Here is a 22,734-nt window from a genome sequence, read left to right as displayed (position 1 = left end):
TGGTGGCAAAAGGGGTTCTGGTTAAGACGCAGCAGGTCGTTATGCTACTTAGGTTCCAAAATGGGTAAAATATAAATATGTAAATAAATTCAATGTTAATTTTAATCTTATACCAGTTGTATATTATTATTAGAAGTAATTTCACATACTGTATATGAGTTGACTATGTTTGTAAGATATGATAAGTAGAATTTTGTAAACAATATAAATTTATTAAGGATGATGTGTGTGTTTAATAGAACAAATTATTAGCGTAAATTGTATAATATTTAATTCTAGGAAAATTTTCTTCATCTCTTGTTAATTTAAAATTTAGTGCTTGACAATAATGTATTTTAGTGTACCATTTGCCACCGAGGTAGACACCTCATTTGCAAATAAAGAGATTTTGATTTGATTTTGATTCCCTCTTCATCTATTGTGATTTTATTTCTTTATTTTATTTATGAGGGGTGGGATAGTTAACATGATTACTGTCTTTTCAAAGGATATTCTGAGGCTGATTTTCTGCACTATTTCCTGTAGTGATTTGACTTGTTGTCAGGCTGCCTGAACATTGTCGTCATTATTATTATTATTATTATTATTATTATTATTATTATTATTATTATTATTATTATTATTATTATTATTATTTATAATCTGTAAATACACCAGTCCTACTTTTGAATGTAACATTAATCTAGAAAATCACAAAGGAAATAAACCGACAGTAATTTCTTCCAAATTGAAATGTGTGATAAACATGGTACCATCATTGTAGAGGAAAGAGTTAATATCCAAATGAAAATTCTCATAGCTCTACAGCCCTACTGAATGACCACTGCTCAGCCTGAAGACTTGCAGATTACGAGGTGAAGCGTGGTCCTATACCAGAGTTGTTAGATAGCTCCTCACACCGAGGCTGAACCAGCCCATAATGCTGATATGTTCACATACTCACCATATCTCTCAATGCACAGCTCCATGCTATCAAACACCGGTCGTGTCCTGACGTTATGAAGCCGCAGAGCCCTGGGTGGGGTAATATATGAGTGATCATTCCCTCATGACCAGCGAACACCATCAGAATCTTCCACTCCAAGTCCCAGCATTTCACTGCGCAGCCACAAGAAAACATGTTATATTTTACAACTAGCTTTGCTACGGGATTCTCAGAAAGACTGACCTTGTGGTTTTCCTAACTGAAGTCAACATAGGTCATTACAAAAACATCAATGGGAAAGTAGCGATTAAAAGCAACATTATCGTATAAAATATTTGATCAAATGAAAAACCACACATTTTCTCACTTTTAAAGAACAGTGCAGTACTACGGTGCCGATCTAACAGTCCAAAGTTCCAGAGCTGGAATGACCAGGTTGCAGACAGCTGTGAACACTCCTCTGCCATTATTTTATTAAATATGCGCACTGCTCATTCCAATGAATGCCTCAGAGTAGGGACTGAATAGCTCGAATGCTATGATGAACCAGTGAACCAGTGAGTTACGTACCAGTAGTATCAGAAAATTTATGAACCAGAGGAATGGCATGCTAAAGAAGAAAGTTATCTAACTCCCCAGCTACTTCTCACCAATATTCAGGCAGGCTGTTACACTCGGTACGACCGGGCGAGTTGGCGTGTGCTTAGGGGCGCTCAGCTGTGAGCTTGCATCCGGGAGATAGTGGATTCGAACCCCACTGTCGGCAGCCGTGAAGATGGTATTCCGTGGTTTCCCATTTTTGCACCAGGCAAATGCTGGGGCTGAATCTTAATTAAGACCAAGACTGCTTCCTTCACACTCCTATCCCTTTCCTATCCAATCATCGCTGTAAGACCTATCTGTGTCGGTGTGATGTAAGGCAAATTAAAAAAAATATTCAGGTATGCACCAGTAATCCTATCTCTTGTAGATGAGTGGCAACAGAAGACATAAAGCACATCACAACAAACAATGGCCAATGTAATGTTATTGTTGATCAATTTTATGACCTTTCTATACTGTAGGCCTTCGCAGTTTTCTTTCGACTCTGTGATATTAGGATGTCTTCTAAATTGATTTATAGCATAGACTGTAGTTCCTTATTCCCCGACTTCACATACCGATTTTCATTAAATTCTGTTTACCCATTTTCTAGTGACTCGGTGCTGATATGGACTTAGTAACAAAAATCCAAATTCATGAATATCTCTGTGAGCATAGCCGGTACGGTAACAATGTATAAGACATAAATGATCAGAAATTTAATACTGTATAACGTTAGTTATGTAGTATTTATCAATATGACTACTAATCACATAAATATTTGAGAATTAAATTTTAGGCCTTCCTCTAAACTACCATTTCACTCAGTGTGAATAAAATTATTTATGACCTAGATCATAGCAACTTGTTCCTTGACTTTGAATACTGATTTTCATCAAGATAGGGCCACTAATAACATAAATATTTGAGAATTAAATTTTAAGCCTTCTCCTAAACTACAATTTTTCTCAGCGTGAATCAAATTACTACAATTGTTTATGGCCTAGATTATAGCGACTTATTCTCCGACTTTGCATACCAATTTTTATTGAGATATGGCCACTTACAAATATTTTATAATTAAATTTTAGGCTTTCCCCTAAATTACCATTTTATTCAGTGTAAATAAAGTTAGTTATGGTCTAGATTAGAGCGACTTATTCCCCGAGTTTGCATACCAATTTTTATTCAATTCTCTTCAGCCATTTTCTCGTGATGCAAGTACATATTTACACACATACAGACACACAGACAGAAATTATGGAAAATTAAAAAGTCCATTTCCTTGTTACTGTTGACACGACTGATAAAGAAATACCATCCTTTTTAAATTCTGAGCAATGTACAGATAAAACTCTTATTTTATATATATAGATATTGATGCTTCCACAGCCCATACTTATAGACATGATAATAGGCTTTTTGGGCTTATGCCGTGTCAAGAAAATAAGGTGAAATTCTTTACATTTCACAGAGAACTGTGCTCTGCGTCTGTTCACAAGGAAGACTTCTCCAAGAATGAAGGTTTGACTTTAGACTTTACCACACTTACACTTCTATTAGTAACGTCTAAATGGTTCGAATCCTGTTGTTGGGGGGAAAAAAAAAATTGCCATCAAAATGTTGGCCAGCAGGGTAGGAGAGGTGATGGTATACAGTTTCTAATCACTAGATTGCATGCCACGGGCCTGGGTTCAATTCCAAACCTCTCTGCAGTGCTCATATGGAGTGAGAGCGGTGGTAGTTGTGATTATTATTTTAAGAGGAAGTACAATGGGGCAACCATTCTCTATATAACACTAATCAGGGGGCAAAAAATGGAAGGGATCTGACATTTTGAAAAATGAAGGTATCGACCAAAGAAAGACAATGGCCATGAAGGGAGTGAAAATAAAAGATTCCTTAGGCCTCCAGTGCTCTAATAGCGTCAGGGTCAGAAAAGAACAAATGTTGACCAAGGGAGGTCGAATAGGATAGATGAAAGTGATGAGCCTGGTGCAAGTAAGGGGAAGCAATGCCAGGACTCAGCTAAGGGCCCCGTGGTCGTCAGCTCACGCTCCCAAGTTAAGAGCCCCTGGGGAACTGTTTAGTTGTCTCTTAGGACAAGCAGGGTATACCGTGGGTTGCTATTCTACCGCCCCCACCCAAAGCAGGAAGGAGTGAGAGGTGGTGATTATTGTTTTAAGAGGAAGTACAACTAGGCAACCATCCTCTATATAACACTAATCAGATAAAAAAAGGGGAAGGGATCTGACACTTTGAAGGTATCGGCCGAAGAAAAGCAAGGGCCACGAAGGGTGTGAAAATGAAAGACTCCCTCGCCCTCGCAAAACTAATAGTGTCGGGGTCGGAAAAGAACAAGAGTTGACCAAGGAAGGTCGGACAGGATAGATGAAAGTGAGGAGCCTGGCACAAATAAGTTGAAGCAATGCTAGGACTCAGCTGAGGGCCCCATGGTCGCCAACCCATGCTCCAAAGTTCAGAGCTCCTGGGGCCCCATTTAGTTACCTCTTACAACAGGCAGGGGATACCGAGGGTGTTATTCTACTGCCCCCATATGACTCTGCTGATGGTGATTTGTCTTTTGGATGGGGACATTTAGCTTTGGGCAGACCACTTGGTGTTACTTGCTGGGAGTAGGCTATGTGCCAGCACTGGGTTTCATCCTCTTCTTACCTCATCATCATCATCCCACACCCAGACACGCAGGTGGCCCATAGTCCTGCACCAGACAAGCCAAACATGTCCTCGCACATCCCTGGCAATAAAAGCCACACGATAAATAAATAAGTGTTGCAAGAGGATGGTTGCCCAGTTTTACTTCTTCTTAAACCATTAATCACCATCACGATGAGCTCCATCTAGATTCCACCAGACAGGAAACCTGTCCTGGATATCCACAACGAACGACACCATGAGAGGAAAGGTATCCTACCATAAGTGCCCAAAGATGTCAATAGAGCCTTGCTTGAGACCCTGCTGCTATTTGTTTCTAGGCATATATGTAGAGATGACTCAGCAGGCAATGGCCGTAACACCTGGTGTAGTACATGGACAAGGTTAACTGAGATTTAAAATGAGTATCACCTTATACAACACTAAGTTAAAGTTTTCTTAAAAACCTAACACCAAGTCTTGAATCACCAAGTAATATTATGAAAGTTTTCTTATGAAATCGTAAGGAACTTGAGTCCAACTTCGAATTTCAGTCTCAAATTGTTTATTACATACTTTATAGTTTATGTGAGAATGAGCTGGAACAGTATCAGATTAAAATGTAATATTCCTTCTTAAAACACGACTTAACACTTTAGGATATATGAGATTTTAATTCTCAGTCCATTTAACCACTTAATATGGCCATATTGGTCCCATGTTTGTTTTGTATGTCTCGTCTAGTGGAGACATGTACTTGATCTTTGAACAGTGATACAAATTCTTTTCATACATAGAATTTTGGCAACACAAAGTAGAACCTGGAACTTCAAGTTCTTAACAGGCTTATAGATTAAATTTCTAATGTCACATCTTGTTATAAGAAGAAATTTTATACTTTCCACAAGTTACAAGCATATAATCAACATTTTCAGATTAAATATTGAACTTAGACCTCAAGTTCCTTATAATCTAAAGAGAGCTATCTTAAAAAACGTTATGCAGTGATTGAAGAAATGGTGTTATACTTTTAATAAATCTATAACTTAGTGTTCTAAGATGTGATCTTTCTTCACGTTAATTCATTTACAATTTAGTTATATGTTCAACTGTATAAACTTTCCAAACTCTTTTTAGCACTATCTAATACAGTTTGTACAAGTTTCAAGGTGGAAGAACAATGAGACTGGTTGCTATTATGATGAAGAATATAGCCAAGACGGAGATGTGTGCCTAAGCCGACTGGGATCCTGATGGATCCGAATTCTGCTGGAATGGCCACAATTACATGAAAACAGATGTCCATAACTACCACAACCTGAAGGATGGGATGAACAACAGAGACTTCGAACATTAAGTACTCAAACTTGTCTTCCCTTATTCTGTTTTATAGAAGCTTATAGTAGTGTTTGATTTGTCATCATAATGGGTGATTTTTGAGTAACCTAACATGTTTGTCATTATGTATTTGTGTGAAGTGTTGATCCGATCATTGGTAGGAGTGGAATTCGGTCTCTCGTCAGTATCATGTAGTAAAGGTGTACAGGCATGATTATATTTCATCTAATGCCCTAATACTGTCTGAATAATCGTGAGAATCCATTTTGCAATGAGATAATATTGAGTGCTGTGTAGATAAGTTCAGTGAGTGATTGTACGTAATTTATATCAATGTCGAGATCCTCTTAGAATAACTTGTCCGCAGAATAACTTAATGAAGTGCGTACATGCTGTAAGTGATATGATGTTTTATATGCGTATAGTTGAGTTCCTTCGATACCTGTGCTTATATATTTGAATAGTGATGTAGACATGGTGCACATTTTTGATGAGATATGGTAAATATTAGGGTCGTTGAATGTGTTATGATAAAAAAGTGTGATTATTATAAGGATGAGGTTTATTGAAATTGATGCTACTGTAACGTGATAAATCTTTGAGAAGGTCAATGAACCTAGGGTAGTAATATTATGTGAGATGTTCATCATATGATTTTAAAGATTTCGAATAGGCAAGCGGAATAATGTGATGCTAGTGTTTTCAAAGGTATCCCGGAGAGATTAAATGTTAAGCATGTAGAAATCGCCAAAATACGAATTTACGGCACAGCATAGAAGTAAAACAGATGTATTATCATATGAATTGTTAGGATCTTCAGTAAATGACATATATAAACAATAAAATAAGTCATTTTAAGAGGTTAATATCACCTGATGAAGTGCGTTAACATTTAAGGTAATTGCTTGCTGTAGTTATTTGGCAGTAGTATTATTTTCAGGAAACAATGAAGGAGAGCAGATGCAGTACAGACCTTCTGATATTATCGTTTCATTGAACATGCCAGTAGTTACATGTTGTTGATTTTCAGACACAGCGAAGCTGAATGTTCCGATGAGTGTGACAGCACCATGATTGTTAATTTATTGAATTTATTTGTGTCTTTGGATAATTGACAGATAATTATATTTTCCTCTTGCAATGTTAGGGAGACTAACCGTCAGAATATTCAAGTTGTATATTAGATAGCTAGACATTTAAATGATTAAACAGATAGAACTGGGGAAGGCAAACTATGGGTAAAAATTGACTCAGATGAATGAAGAAAGTGAATTATTTTATGACTGGCAGATTTTCAGAACTGTTAATAACTTCTCTACATGTGGAAATAATTCGGATATTGTGATGAATTACTTAAGAGTTTTAATTTAACGTCAGATAATGTTTCTTTTTAATTTGTTTGTGAAACCAACAAAGATTGATAAGATGTGTATTACATGTCATGTTGTCTAATCAGATGATCATTATTATTATATTTTTCTTCATGATTACCTAATTAATTGGAATATCCTTCCAAACTTTTATTGCGATCTTTCATTTTAAAATTATAATTTAAGAGCCTTTACATAGTTAGGTAGGACGTGGAAATTATTCTGTCTGAGCTGATGTTGGAAGAGATTTGACCGGTACTCGCCGAATGACCATGCCCGCGAGTGGAGTTTCTTGCGAACCATTGATACTAGCCGAGGTTTAATTGAAGAAAATCATATCATTTCGAACCACCCACATCCACGAATGGTCACAGTGTTGTTATGGATCATCAAATGAAAGATCAGATAGTAGAAGTAAAATTTGTTTCTGTTCGGATTCTTCACATAATGCTGAAATTGGATTCTTCCCAGAACATCAACATCATTCAGTGCTATGCACCATAGGCTGGTTGTGAAGATGAAGAAAAAGAACATTTTGAAGAAGACATAGAGAAAACAATAAGGGGAGATGGAACGGTTATCATAAGGGATATGAATGCTCAAGTAGGAACTGTAAGAGATGGATATGAAAGTATTTTAGGAGCACATGGATGGGGTCCACGAAATTCGGAAGGAACTAGACTCCTTGATCTCTGTCTGAGGAACAAGCTTGTAATAGGGAACTCATGGTATCAAAAACAAAAAAGCCATAACGTCACAAGATATGGATGGGATGGAAAAAGTGAATCTCTTATAGACTACTTTTTGATCGAGAAACAACTACAAAATAGACTGTTAGACGTAAAAGTGATTCCTAGTGTCTCCCTGGAAAGTGATCATAGACTCCTCATTGGATACTTCAGGTTTAACAAGTTAAAAGGAGTAAGAAGCACACAGGTAAAGAAACTCAAGACTTGGAGGCTGAAGACAATGATAGAATAATAGAGTTCCAAGAAATCATCAAAACAGTACTACCAAAGACAGATGAAAGAACAGTTGAGGAGGAATGGAAAGATCTGAAAGAAAATCTAGTAATGATAACTGAGAAGGTATGTGGACGAACCAGTGGCACACGAAGATGGAAGGAAACTCCATGGTGAAATGACAGAACAAGAACTGTTGTCCTGAACAAGAACAACATGTTCAGAAAATATTTCAAGGACCGGACTGACCATAATAAGGAACTATACAGGGTTGCTAAAAAACAAGCAAAGCAAGTTGTTACAGAAAAACAAGAGAAGTGGTTGAACAAGTAGAGTGATGAACTGAAAGAGGATGTTAATGGTAATAAGAAAATGTTATATGGGATGATGAAAAATAGAAAAAGAGATAAAGAACACTCCAAATACCTAAGAGATGATAGTGAAAACCTGATCACTCAAGATGATAAGATTAAAGAAACTTGGAGGACTTATTTTGATGAATTGCTAAATGTGAATTGCATGTAGCCTACTCAAAAAAACAGTACTGGTACTATCTCATGCAATTCTGCCTCTGACAACAGGTTAGACTTAATATGGAGTGATGTAGAATATGCCTGGAAATACATCAAAACTGGAAAATCAGCTGGTGCTGATGAAATTAATGGAGAAATGATCAAGGCTATGGGCATTGCTGGAAAACATTGGATCTACAGACTCTTTCATAAGATCTGGAAGGAAGGGGACATACCAGTATTACTTCCAATCCACAGAAATTCTGACAATATCTAAGTTCTAAAAGGTCATGTAATAATATTCCTTCAACAATGCATCTTAATGAAGTTACAGCAGATACTGGAGAAAATATTGTCAGTCTTTTTGCTAACCACTTTTCATCCGTTTATTCTTCTTATCAGAATAGTAGTAGTATATCATATGATTATCCTTTCTCTGTCAATCTATCAGTCATAAACATTAGTAAGGCAGAAATTTACAACAAACTGATATCTCTGGAATTAAAGAAAACTGTCGGACCTGATGGTGTTTCAACGTACCTGCTCAAGTACTGCTCATTTATTTTATGTGAAGCACTCTTTTATTTGTTCAACTTATCATTAAACCAAGGTGTTTTTTCCAGTGGAATGGAAGAAAGGGTTTGTTAGTCCAGTTTTCTAAAATGGTGATAAAACTGACATAAAACAATATAGACCAGTTATAATTTCTTCTCATATTTCCAAAATTTTTGACTCAATAATTCTTGACAAAATCACACCTCTCTTTAGAAGCATAATCATTGATGAGCAACATGGATTCTTTTCAGGACAGTCAACCTGTAGCAAACTTCTTTTATTCTATCAGTTCCTCTTGCATGCAATAGAGAACCACTCCCAAGTGGACTGCATTTATACAGACTTCTCAAAAGCTTTTGACACTGTCGACCATGATATCTTGCTGCAAAAAGTAACAGGCTACGGAATTAATGGGCCTCTCCTCTCATGGTTTTAATCGTATCTTAAAAATCGCCTGCAGATTGTTAAAATAAGGAATCATTTTTCTGCACCTATTATTGTTACCAGCGGAGTTCCTCAAGGGTCTCACCTTGGGCCCTTACTTTTTACTCTCTACATAAATGACATTAAAAATATACTTAAGAATTCTGAATTGCTTTTGTTTGCTGACGATGCAAAAATTTTTATGCAAATTAATTGTCCACTTGATTGTTTAAAACTTCAAGAAGATTTACATCATCTGGAAAAGTATTGCATTCAAAATGGGTTGAAACTTAATCATGAGAAATGTAAAATAATATTGTTTTTTTAAAACAAGAAGAAAATATCATTTCAGTACAATTTTTTTTTTTTGCTAGGGGCTTTACTTCACACCGACACAGATAGGTCTTATGGCGACGATGGGATAGGAAAGGCCTAGGAGTTGGAAGGAAGCAGCCATGGCCTTAATTAAGGTACAGCCCCAGCATTTGCCTGGTGTGAAAATGGGAAACCACGGAAAGCCATCTTCAGGGCTGCCAATAGTGGGATTTGAACCTACTATCTCCCGGATGCAAGCTCACAGCCGCGCGCCTCTACGCACACGGCCAACTCGCCTGGTCAGTACAAATTTAGTAATAACAACATTCTAACTCCTGTTTCACAAGTTAATGACCTTGGTGTTTTATTCAGTTATAACCTATCATTTAATGAACATATTGAAAATATTTGTAAGAAAGCATTTCAAAGATTGGGTTGCATTACTAGATATTCTATAGAATTTTCAAACTTAGCTACCTATTGATTGCTGTATGTGTCTATGGTACGCCTATACTAGAATACTGTACACCTGTTTGAAACCCTTCTCATCAGACCTCTATCCATAGATTAGATTCAGTACAACATAAATTTCTTCATTTATATTCATTTAGAGCAGGATTCTCATATGATAATGTTGATTATACATCCTTACAACAGTCCTTAAATATGCATAGCCTGTCACAACACCGTTAATTATCGGATACACTCTTCATTTTTAAATTGCTTCATTCCTTGGTGAATTGTCCGCAACTCCTTGCAAAAATTAATGTACATGTACCAGACAGATGCACAAGGTTCAAGAATACATTGTCTACAAATTGGCATAGAACTAACTACCGGTACGCATTCAATGGGCCAATTGAGCGAATGTCAAGATCTCTAAACAAACTGGATATTGATATATTTAACTGCACATTGTTAAAATTGAGAAATCACTTACATACTCTCCAGAATTTACTATTACTTTCCTGTGATTACTTGTAATATAACCTGTGTATATATCTGTACATATTTTTCTACTTACACTCCATTGAACTTTCTTTTTAGTGTGTTTTGTTTTGTTTATTCTTCTCTACTGTTATGTAAAACTAGCTGATGTACCCGTGCTTCGCTACGGGATTCTCAGAAAGACTGTCTTTGTGGTTTTCCTACCTGAAGTCGTCAGAAGGAATGTAGTGATTAAGAGCAATGTTATATAAAATACTCGATCAAATTAAATTTCTCACTTCTAATGAACAGTACTACAGTGCCGATCTAACAGTCCAAAGTCCCTGTGCTACAACGACCAGACCGCAGACAGCTGTGAACTCTTCTCTGTCATTATTCCGTTAAATATGCACACTGCTCATTCCAATCAGTGCCTCAGAGTAGGAATTGAATAGCTCGAATGCTATGATGAACCAGTTTGTTACGTATCAATAGTGTCAGAAATTTATCTACCTTCCCAGCTACTTCCCGCCAATTTTCAGGCAGGCTGTTATACTCGGTGCGACCGGGTGAGTTGGCTGTGCGGTTAGGGGCGCATAGCTGTGAGCTTGGATCCGGAAGGTAGTGGGTTCAAACTCCACTGTCGACAGCCTTGAAAATGGTTTTCCGTGGTCTCCAATTTTCACACCAGGAAAGTGCTGGGGCTGTAATGTAATTAACGTAGGGGCTGCTTCCTTCCCATTCCTAGCCCTTTCGTATCCCATCGTCGCCATGAGTCCTATGTGCGTCCGCACGACGTAGAGCAAATTTTTTAAAAACTCAATATACAGCAGTAATCCCATCTATCGGAGATGAATGGCAAAAGAGACACAAAGCAAATCACAACAAACAATGGTCAGTGTAATATTATTGTTCATCAATGTTATGAGTTTTCAATTTTCTTTCGACTCTGTAATATAAGGCCGTCTTATACAATTAATTATAGCGTAGACTGAAGTTCCTTATTCCCCGACTTTACATACCGATTTTCATTAAAATTCTGTTTACCCATTTTCTCGTGACGGCGCTGATATGATCTTAGCAACAAAAATCCATATTCATGAATATCTCCGTTATCATAGCCGGTACGGTCAAAATGTATAAGACATAAATGATCGGAAATTTAATACTATGTAACTTTATTTATACAGTAATTGTCATTAAGACCACTAATAACACAAATAGTCGAGAATTAAATTTTGGGCCTTCCCCTAAACTACCATTTCGCTCAGAGTGAATAAAGTTATTTATGGCGTATATTGTAGCAACTTATTCGCTGACTTTGCATACCTATTTTAATTAAGATAGGACCACTAATAACAAATATTTGCGAATAAAATGTTAGGCCTTCCCCTAAACTACCATTTCTTTCTGAGTGAATAAGATTATTTATAGTTTATATTGTAGCAACTTAGTTTAGAACTTTACATACCGGTTTTCATTAAGATAGGGCCACTAATAATATAAATATTTGAGAATTAAATTTCAGGCCTTCCCCTAAACTACCATTTCTCTCAGCGTAAAAAAAAATATTTATGGCCTAGATTGTAGTGACCTATTCCCGGACTTTACATACCGATTTTCATTAAATCCTCTTCAGCGGTTTTCTCGTGATGCGTGTACATACATACATACAGACAGACAGACAGACAGAAATTACGGAAAATTAAAAAATGCATTTCCTTGTTACTATGGACATGACTGATACAGAAATACCATCCTTTTCAAATTTTGAGCAATTTACAGACAAAACTCTTATTTTATATATATAGATGGTATTACTGTTAATAAAGTATTATTATTATTATTATTATTATTATTATTATTATTATTATTATTATTATTATTATTATTATTATTATTATTATTATTATTATTATTAAGTATTATTTTCAACAACTGATTAAATCTTTACAGTCCGTCAGTTAATGGAAAAATACTACAAAGACAATCGAAATTTGCTGTTAGCCTGGAAAACACTGAAGAAAATTGGAATACAGGATGACATGATACATAGGATCAAGAATTTGTATGAAGATACCCGAAGTAGTCAAAACACCTGTAGGAATGACTGAAACCTTGAATATAAAATCTGGATTAAGACAGGGTGGTGTTTTGTCTCCTCTTCTTTTCATCATTGTGATTAACGTGATTCAGAGAAAATTTCACCAAACCATTGGAGGTAAGAAAATGAAAGTTTTCTTGTTCACAGAAGATATATGCTTGTGAGGAGACTCTAAAGAAGACCTTCAAGAACAAATAAACTCCTGGACAGAAGCTGCTAAAGAATATGGACTCATCTTCAGCCAAAAGAAAAGTGAGGTTATGGTCATGAAGAGATACGGACAACCAATGGGACACATTGAAATGGGGGGGGGGGGGGGAAACAGCTACAGATGAACCATCAATTCAAATATCTTGGAAGTGTTATCTCTGATACTGGTTCTGTAGACAAGAAAATTTCCCACAGAATTCAGGCAGGTAGCAACTTTTACATAATAGTTAAAAACATAATATGGAACAAGAAAATACTAACAAAATATAAGAGAGTCATACGAAGGTGGTTTGAAATGTCCACGAAAGTCCGAGAGATGGCACCACAGGCATGTATCGAGGTCATATTTAGTTAGTAGCATCTCTTGAATGAACGCACACCAAGTTTCAGCCATATTGGTCTATTTCTTTGTGTTTGGCATTCGTGTGAATCAAGGAAGTCATGCGATTTTCAAGAAATGGACGAAAAAGAATTTTGTGTGGAGATTAAACATTATTTTATGAAAGGCAAAATGCCTCAGGAGACTAAAGAGAAGCTTGATAAACATTACGGTGACTCTGCACCTTCAATAAGTGGTTTCAAAATTTTCGGACTGGCCATATGGGCACAAGTGACGCTGAACGTTCTGGACGGCCTGTGGAGATTACAAATCTAGAAATCATTGATCAAATCCATGATATGGTGATGGATGAAAGAAGTGTTAAGGTGCGTGAGATTGCCAGTGCTGTGGGCATCTCGACTGAATGGGTACATAATATTTTGCATAAACATTTGGACATGAGAAAGCTATCCGCAAGATGGGTGCCACGATTGCTCACGCTTGACCAAAAACGGAATCGTGTGAAGTGTTGCAAGGATGGTTTGCAGCTGTTCCAGAAGAATCCGGAGGACTTTAAGTGTTGTTTCGTCACTGTGGATGAAACATGGATACATTACTATACTCGTGAGACCAAATAACAATCTAAACAATGGGTTACCAAGGAGGAATCTGCACCAAAAAAGTCGAAGACCGTTCCTTTTGCCGGAAAGGTTATGGCGACTGTCTTTTGGGATTCGCAAGGGATAATCCTCATCGACTATCTGGAGAAGGGTAAAACTATTAAGGTGCATATTATTCATCATTATTGGACTGTTTGAAAACCGAGCTGCAAGAAGAACGCCCGCAATTGGCCCACAAGAAAGTCCTTTTCCATCACGACAATGCACCAGCACACACCTCAGCAGTTGTGGTTGCAAAATTAATGGAAACAGGATTCCAACTCATTTCACATCCCCCCTATTCTCCAGACTTGGCTCCCTCAGACTACTATTTGTTCCCCAATTTGAAGAAATGGCTGGCGAGACAAAGATTTTATTCAAACGAGGAGGTGATTGCAAACACTAATGGATATTTTGCAGACTTGGACAAATCCTGATATTCGGAAGGGATCAACAAACTAGAACATCGTTGGATGAAGTGTATAAGCCTCAAAGGAGACTATGTCGAAAAACAAAAAAGGTTTACCCCAAACACGTAAGTAGTTTTTATTTTTGCATGGACTTTTCAAACGCTCCTCGTATACGAAACCTATTACGTACCTATGGTTGCGAAACATGGACCATGAGAAATAAAGATGTTAGTAGAATCCAGGCAGCAGAAATGAGATTTGTTCGTAGCAAAACACGGAGGGACAGATTCCGTAATGAGGGAATCCGCAAGCAGGCTCAAGTTGTAGGATTGCAGGACAGAATAACAGCGCAGCGACTGAGATGGTATAGACATATGCGACGCATGGGAGATAACAGATTGCAAAAGAGTTAAACTAATGTATTATTAAGGTCCACCTTTTCAATACAAAATATACAGAGTTTAAATTAGATAAATGATTATTTTATTTCATTTCATTTCATTTATTTCATTTAATTAGATAACAGATTACCAAAACAAATGTTTGATCTAAAACTTGAAGACAAAAGACCAAAAGGGCGACCAACATTCAGGTACAAGGACATGGTGAAGATTGACATTCAACAGCGAGGATATACTTTGGAAAGCATCGAAGAAGATGAGAAGTTCAGAGACTGCAAGAGGTGGAGAAGCCTCATTCACCGACCCATCGCTTTTGATGGAAAGACGTGGGATATGTATGTATGTATGTATGTATGTATGTATGTATGTATGTATGTATGTATGTATGTATGTATGTATGTATGTATGTATGTATGTATGTATGTATGTATGTATGTATGTATGCTAGGAGGAATTATATGTTGGAACGAAGTATATGTGAATGATGAGTTGGTGGCATGAGATGGCCGAGAATTGGTAATCATCATCATCATCATCATCATCATCATCATCATCATCCTAAACTATCTCCTGTTTCCTGGGTATGGTATATGAGCCTTCTCCATCTCATCCTGTCCTTGTACCATTCCTCCTCCACCAACGTGTCCCAATCCTGACCTCTCAGCAGTACATTGTTCTTAACTAAATCTATCCATTTCCTTCGTGGCCTTCCCACGGGTCGTCTTCCTTCTACTTTTCGGTCAAATTCCTTCCTTGCAGTTCTGTTAACTGGCATCCTCTTCATGTGACCAAACCACTTCAGTCTTGATATCTGAATCTTATTGAGGAGAGAATCATCTATTCCTACTTCTTCTCTAATTTTCTCATTCCTAATCTTGTCTTTCCTGGTTTTCTGGATCACAGTGCATAGGAATTTCATTTCAGCTGCCTGGAGTTTGGCATTATCTCTATCGATCAGTGTTGTGGTTTCGAGACTGTATGTAAGAATTGGTATATAATAGGACTTGTACAGTGTCTTTTTTGTTTTCATAGGTATTTGCTCATCCCACAGAAGGTATCTTACCTGGTGGTAAAATTGTGCTGCCTTACTGATTCGAGTGTTCCACTCATGTTTTGCTAGGTTGTCATTTGACAGAACGCTACCCAAGTATTTGAAAACTGGAATGCTGTCCAATTGGGCTTCATTTAACATGACTATTGGTTCTGCTCCTTTCCTATACACTTTCATACCACCATCTTGGTCTTACTGATGTTTAAACCATATTTCTTAAACTCCTCATTCCAGCTTTGCATTCTCTCTCCCAATTGCTCTTCTGAGTCACTCCAGATCGCAACATCATCTGAAAATGTGAAGGCTTTGATATCTCCAGTTCCTTCCTTTTAATAGCTTTCATTACTATATCCATCACAATAATAAATAGAAGTGGTGACAATGGGCTGCCCTGCTGCACTCTTCTCTTTGTTTCAAACCAGCCCAACAAACCATCTCCTACTTGAATACAACTTCTATCTCACTATACAACATTTTGTCTATGAGGCTGTCTCGCACTTGAAGTTCTTTCATGCATTGCCAAATTCTTTGCCTTGGTACACTGTCATAGGCTTTCTCAATGTCCAAAAATATTAGAAATAAAGGCTTGTTCTTCTCCCAGTATTTTTCCATTAGCATCCTAATTGCAAATATAAGGTCTGTAGTTGACCTTCCTGGTCTGAAACCATACTGCTCTTCTTCCAAAATTGGTTCAACAATATCTCTGATTCTGGTCTCTATTATTTTTTCCAATATTTTCAGGACATGAGACAGTAGTGTAATACCATGACAATTAGTACATGTTTGTCGGTTTCCTTCCTTGAACAAAGGTACAATGATGCCCATCTTCCAGTCCTCAGGAATAGTATTTTCCTCCCATATCTTCTTAAGCAGTCTGTAGAGCCATTGCATTCCTGGAATTCCTGCTGCTTCCAGCATATCTGCACTTAGTTCGTCTATGCCCACTGCCTTTCCTTTCTTCATGCTCTTGAGCACATTTTCAACCTCAAGCCATATAACTGGTGGTTCAGTTGTGGTTCCTCGACTTGGCTCTCCTCTGTTCGCTGTTATGTTTTCTGTATCTCCATTCAGCAGCTTTTCGAAATAGATCTTGAATTCATGTTTAATTTCTCCCTCTTCTTGTGCCAGAGTTCCATCATCACGTTCTAATGCTTTTCACTACTCTGTATAGCAATTTCATATTTTCTCCACTGTCCTCTTCCAGTTTGTCTGCAAACTCATTCCATTTCTTCTCTTTTTCTTCCCTTACAATATTCTTTACAGCAAGTTTCTTGCTCCTGTATATTCCTTGAAGTCTTTGTATTCCTTGTTCATTGTGTTCTTGTTCCTGTTTTTGTCTTTCCTTGTCCAGGCCCTTCTTTATTTGGTTTCTTTCTTTCACCACAGTTTTCACTCTATCATTCCGCCATGGTGTCTCCTATTTTCTTTCGATGGAACTTGTAACTCTACATAGGTGTCTTTGAAAGCTTTCCACTCTTCATTAACGTTGGTTAATTCACCCTTCGGCAGACTCAGTTGAATCCTTAGTTTGTATTCTTCCTTAATTTGGACTTCTTGCAACTTCCAAGTTTTAACCCTTGGTTTTTTCGTAATAAGTTTCTGCATTTCATTTGCCTTATGTTTGAAGTCTACTAGCAGCAATCTGTGGTCACTGTCCATTTTTTTAGTTTACAATAACCTGCACTGGTCGAATGCCTTCTAACACTTCATTTATTTTCTCTGTCGCTGTTTATTCTCTTCTTGAATATCTGTACAGATTTTGGAAAAGGATCAAACACTATCCCTGGTAAACTGTTCCACTCCTTCACACCCTTCCCAATGAATGAAAATTTACCCCAATCGCTTCTGCTAAAATTCCTTCTAATTTTATATTTGTGGTCAGTCCTGCCGATATAATTATTTTCCAACTGAAGCCTCTCACGGATATTTCCCCATGCTGCTTCTCCTGTATAGGCTCTATATAATCCTATAAGTCTAGTTTTCTCCCTTCTCTTACTTAAAGGTTCCCAACCAAGTTCCTTTAACATTTCTGATACACTACTCTTTCTCCTGAAATCCCCTGTTACAAACCTTGCTGCTTTCTTCTGAACACCATCTAGTTCTTTTATTAGGTATTCTTGGTGAGGATCCCAAACACTGTTTGCATATTCCAATAATGGACGAACCATACTTAAGTAACTTTTTTCTTTTAATTCTTTGTTGCATCCTTTAAGTAGCCTCATTATGACATGTAACGATCTGTATGCTTTCCCAACAATGTCATCAACATGACCCTTCCAGTGCAAATTACTTTCAAATCTCACACCTAAGTATTTGCACTTGCCATCTTTTACTACCTCATCCAAAGTATATTCAAATTCAGTTTTAAAGCTCCTGTTTGTAAATGTTGTAACAGTTGATTTGCCTCCATTAATCTTCATATTATTTTCTTCAACCCATTCTTGGATACTCTCAAGGTCCCTTTGTAATTCTGAGCAATCCTCAATGTTATTTATTTCCCTATAAACAATTATGTTATCTGCGTACAATCTTATTTTCGATGTTATATTGTTCCCTAAATCATTTGCGTATATTAAGAAAAGTAACGGACCGATTATACTACCCTGTGCAATTCCCTTCCAAACTTTCTCTTCCTGTGATATATTATTTCCTACTTTGACTTTCTGAACCCTTGAATTTAGAAATGTTCTTATCCAACGTATAACCCTTACGTCCAATCCTATTCCCTCCAATTTCTTTAATAATATTCCATGTTCCACTCTATCAAAGGCTTTTGAAAGATCTATGGCTATGCAATCTAACTGGCCTCCTGAATCCAACTGATCTGATATGTCCTGCTGAAATCCCACCAGTTGTGCCTCACAAGAAAATTTCTTTCTAAATCCATACTGGCTCCTCATGAACCAATTTTTATCATCACATATCCCTCTGATGTACTTTGCTATTAAACTCTCCAGTATTTTAAAAACTATACTGGTCAGGCTGATTGGTCTGTAGTTCTCTGGTTTCCTTTTATCACCCTTTCCTTTATAAATTGGTATTATTATAGATTCCTTCCATTCCTTTGGTATTACACTATTATTTATGACATAGTCAAAGAGAAATTTTAAATAAGGCACTGTGTACCACCCCATTGTCTTTAATAACTCCCCAGTAATTTGATCACTTCCTGCTGCTTTTCCTTGCTGAAGCAGTTGGATTTCTCTGAAAATATCTTCATATGTGAATGAGAAGCTTCTTGTTTCCCTATGTGTCTCTCCCTCTCTATCTTCTGTTATGGTTTCCAAGTCCTGACAATCTTCTACTGAATCTCTGAATTCCCTACTAAAGAGGTTTGCTTTCTCAGTATCTGTTAAATAGTGTTCACCCCCTTCTCCCACCATTGAAGGAATTTGGATTCCTTTTCCTTTTTGATTCCTAATATATGAATACAGCTTTTTCCATTTCCCTTTGTGGTCATTACCCTCTTGAAGAATGCCATTCATATAATTCTCTTTTGCTTCCTTTTTCACTCTATTCAGTTCCCTCATTAGCTGTTTTCTAGTTTCTCTATTCTCCCTACCCTCTTTGATTTTCCTGTTTACTATTCTACATTTTCTTTTTAATTTTCTTATTTCCCTTGTATAATAAACAGGGTCTGAGGTCATTTTACCCTTCTTAACAGGTACAAATCTCTTCTCTCCTTCCCAAATGATTCCTTTAAATTTAGCCCAAAGTAGTCCGACTTGTTGGCTGAACGGTCAGCGTACAGGCCTTCGGTTCAGAGGGTTCCGGGTTCGATTCCCGGCCGGGTCGGGGATTTTAACCTTAATTGGTTAATTCCAATGACACGGGGGCTGGGTGTATTTGTTGTCTTCATCATCATTTCATCCTCATCACGACGCGCAGGTCACCTACGGGTGTCAAATAGAAAGATCTGCACCTGGCGAGCCGAACCCTTCCTGGGATATCCCGGCACTAAAAGCCATACGACATTTCATTTTTCAGCCCAAAGTGTATCCACATTACTCCCTTCACTTATCTAACAACTGAATTGTGATTTAAGGTAAGTCCCAAATTCATCAACTTTAGTTTTTCTGTATAATTTCTTGTCTTGTGTGACCCTCTTATTAAGCCTTTTTGGTACCAGTCCTACATCCATTACTACAGCCTTATGGTCACCTATTCCTTCAATTACCTCAGTTTTTTCAACAATTTCCCATGGTTTAACCAAGAATACATCTAATAAGTTATCGAGACGAGTCGGTTCTTGTACTACTTGTGTAAATCCTCCCTCCCAAATTAACTTATTTGCCAGTTTCTGTTCATGGGCTTCACTTGCAGCTCCATTCCATTCAACTTCAGGCAAGTTTAGATCTCCCCCAATTATTACCATATCATTATTATTGTTTTTATGAGTATAATCTATTATTTTCTCAAATATTTCTATGTCTCTTTCCTCTCTTCCAGGCCTGTATGTTCCTATAATTCCCACCTCCTTCATATTATGACAAACTAATTTTATCCCTAATATTTCATCCCTTTCATCAGTAAACCATTCATGTGAACAATAAGTTTCCTTCACCAGAATAAACACCCCCCTCCCTTTTTATCTCCTCGGTCTCTATGATAGACTGTGTACCCTTCTGGAAATAGTTCTCTATTACCCACCCCTTCTCTCAACCACGATTCCACTCCTATCACCACATCAGTCTCATAAGATTCCATCAATGTACTGAATTTTAATTGTTTATTTACTACACTTTGACAGTTTACCAAGAGCAATCTCAGACCTCCTTCCTCCCTAAAACTTGACTGTTGCAATTGGGTAACGTTTGACTCATGAGTTGAGAATGTCCCTGGAACCCAGATCCTTGTACATAGATCTTGATTTAAGGATCTGGGTTTTCTGGCAAGTTTCCCTGTATGTGCCAGTTTAGTGGTATGGGTTTTCTTAAGTACAGATTAGTTTGCAAATCTCTGTTGATAATTGTAGCAATTTGTCTACAGAGATTTGCTTTTCCATTACCATTCAGATATAACCCATGCCTAGTGAACATTTGCCTGCCAAGACCTAAAGTATCTACTACATAGACATTTCTAAAACTCTTACCTAATCTCTTGGTTTTTATATTTACATCATGTACAGCTTTGTTCACACACGAGTCCTCTAAAAGGTCATACCTAGGTGGCACATTAACTACAATTACTTTTGAGTCAGGTAGTTTGGAAATCTTACCTCTGAGAGTCGTAATTAGTTCCTCACCTTCATTTGCAGCAATGTCATTTGTACCACTCACAATCACCACATAATTGTCCTTCTCTAACACAGGATCACAACTTGAAAGGACGTCTTCAGTTTTGGCACCTGGTTTTATTAGTCCTAAAACCTCAGTTTCAGGATTCTGCAGCTCATCCTTGATGCCTTCTGCCATACCCCGCCCTTGACTGTCTGCGTAGAAATGAATCTTTGGCGATCTTGACTTTCGGTTGGTTTTCTTCTTCTGTAGGTTACCTCCACTGGATTTAAAATTATTTGGAAAACTTGGTGTGTCTTCTTCTGGAACTTGCTGCAGTAACTGAAATCTATTTTGGCACTGCAAAGAGTTTTTCCCCGGTTTTAAGTTGTACGTAGTTTCTCCCATATGTTTAACATTAGGTCTAAAATGGCTACGCGTCACTTCCGTCCACGGCGATCTTTCTTCTCCAATGTCTTCTTTATCTTCCAGTTTCTTTATTCTGTCCTTTAAGATTTCATTTTCATGTTTCAGAGCGCATAAGTCTTCTTGTAGCACTCCTAAAATCTTAATTATAGTTTCGTATGTCTCTCTTTCTTGTTGTTCTGCCTCACTATCACTCGGGACACAGCCACTCACTTGTATGACGGTGTTCTTGGTGTTCTCCAGTTTCATGAACATTTTAATGATTCTATCACTTTTGCAGATAACTTCAGCTGTAGCATCAGTCCCTTCATTAATTAAGAATCCAACACCATATTTCGCTACCTTCTCCTGTCCACTCCAGTATAATTTGTATCCTCCATGAAGTGTCTTACTTCCAATCCTTTTCCATTTGGTCTCACTTAATCCCACTATTGATATTTTTCTTCTAACCATCATGTCCAGGAGTTCTTCTACCTTTCCAGTTAATGACAGAATGTTCATAGTTCCAATTCGGTATTTGAATCTCTTATTTATTTTGGGTTTCCTTTCAGAACATTGTATATCATCAGCCTTATGGTCATCATACTTTACAATTGCCTGAGAGGACGTGTCAGTCCGGTCCATAATCTCCTTTCCGAGGCTCTTTTTCTTTTTGAGATCGACTGTACTCAATACACTCCTGCTGACATGCTAGGCCTAACACATAAGAGGATTTTCTTTCACGGTTTACTCCCTTAGCCTTTGAGGATACCTTCCTCATCCTGCAATGCAGTAGGTTCCATCTGTACACCCTCAGAAGGATGGGTTGCCTCTTCCGCCATCTCCACCGTACCGAAGTCCATCTTTTCTCCGCCGTAGATGTCGTTGATGTCTTCACCCTTAACCCAGGGCAAGGGCCCTCCATATTTATGAGCCCTGGAGAGAGGGTGTCCCAGTATTCTAAAGCTCCGAGGAATTGGGCTACCTGTTGGTCCGCGGGTTGTATTGGTTATTTCAAACCAGCTCTACATACTGTAGGGACCCCCTATCTGCCACCTGGGGATGCGCTCTGTAGAGGTCAGGTTCCCCCGGTTATTTATTGGAAGTTAACCCCACCCACAAGGAGTGAATTTAGAGTGGAATTAAGGTAATTTGGAAGAGTGATTAGCTGAAGGATAAGAGTTTGATGTGGATGGATATGAAATTGGAAATTTCAATGGTATTTTTGGAGTGAAGGTGACTAAGAGTGATTAGACGTGGTGGCAGAATTTAATAGTGGTATTTGATTGGGAGCAATTTGAATTGAAGAGTGATTAGTTGATGAGATGTATGAGAATGGAAATGTGGAGTTTGTTTGGGTTTGTAATTATAACAGGTTGAATGACGTGAAAGGAA

At 37.5% G+C, this 22,734-nt stretch overlaps 1 protein-coding gene across 1 annotated transcript in view; it reads right to left on the bottom strand.

Moving 5' to 3' along the window:
* Positions 1–22,202, bottom strand: part of LOC136874257 (WD repeat-containing protein 97-like) — a 125,545-nt gene extending 103,343 nt beyond the window's left edge. The window contains exons 1-2 of the mRNA XM_068227710.1: positions 22,112–22,202; positions 944–1,098 (exon numbers count right to left, since the gene is read on the bottom strand). Coding sequence (XP_068083811.1) covers positions 944–1,098; positions 22,112–22,202 — 246 coding nt within the window. The remainder of the gene's footprint in view (positions 1–943; positions 1,099–22,111) is intronic.
* Positions 22,203–22,734: the final 532 nt, after the last annotated feature.

The sequence above is a fragment of the Anabrus simplex genome, chromosome 5 (assembly GCF_040414725.1).
Source record: "Anabrus simplex isolate iqAnaSimp1 chromosome 5, ASM4041472v1, whole genome shotgun sequence".
Classification (NCBI taxonomy): domain Eukaryota; kingdom Metazoa; phylum Arthropoda; class Insecta; order Orthoptera; family Tettigoniidae; genus Anabrus; species Anabrus simplex.
This window is presented reverse-complemented; position numbering and strand designations above follow the sequence as displayed.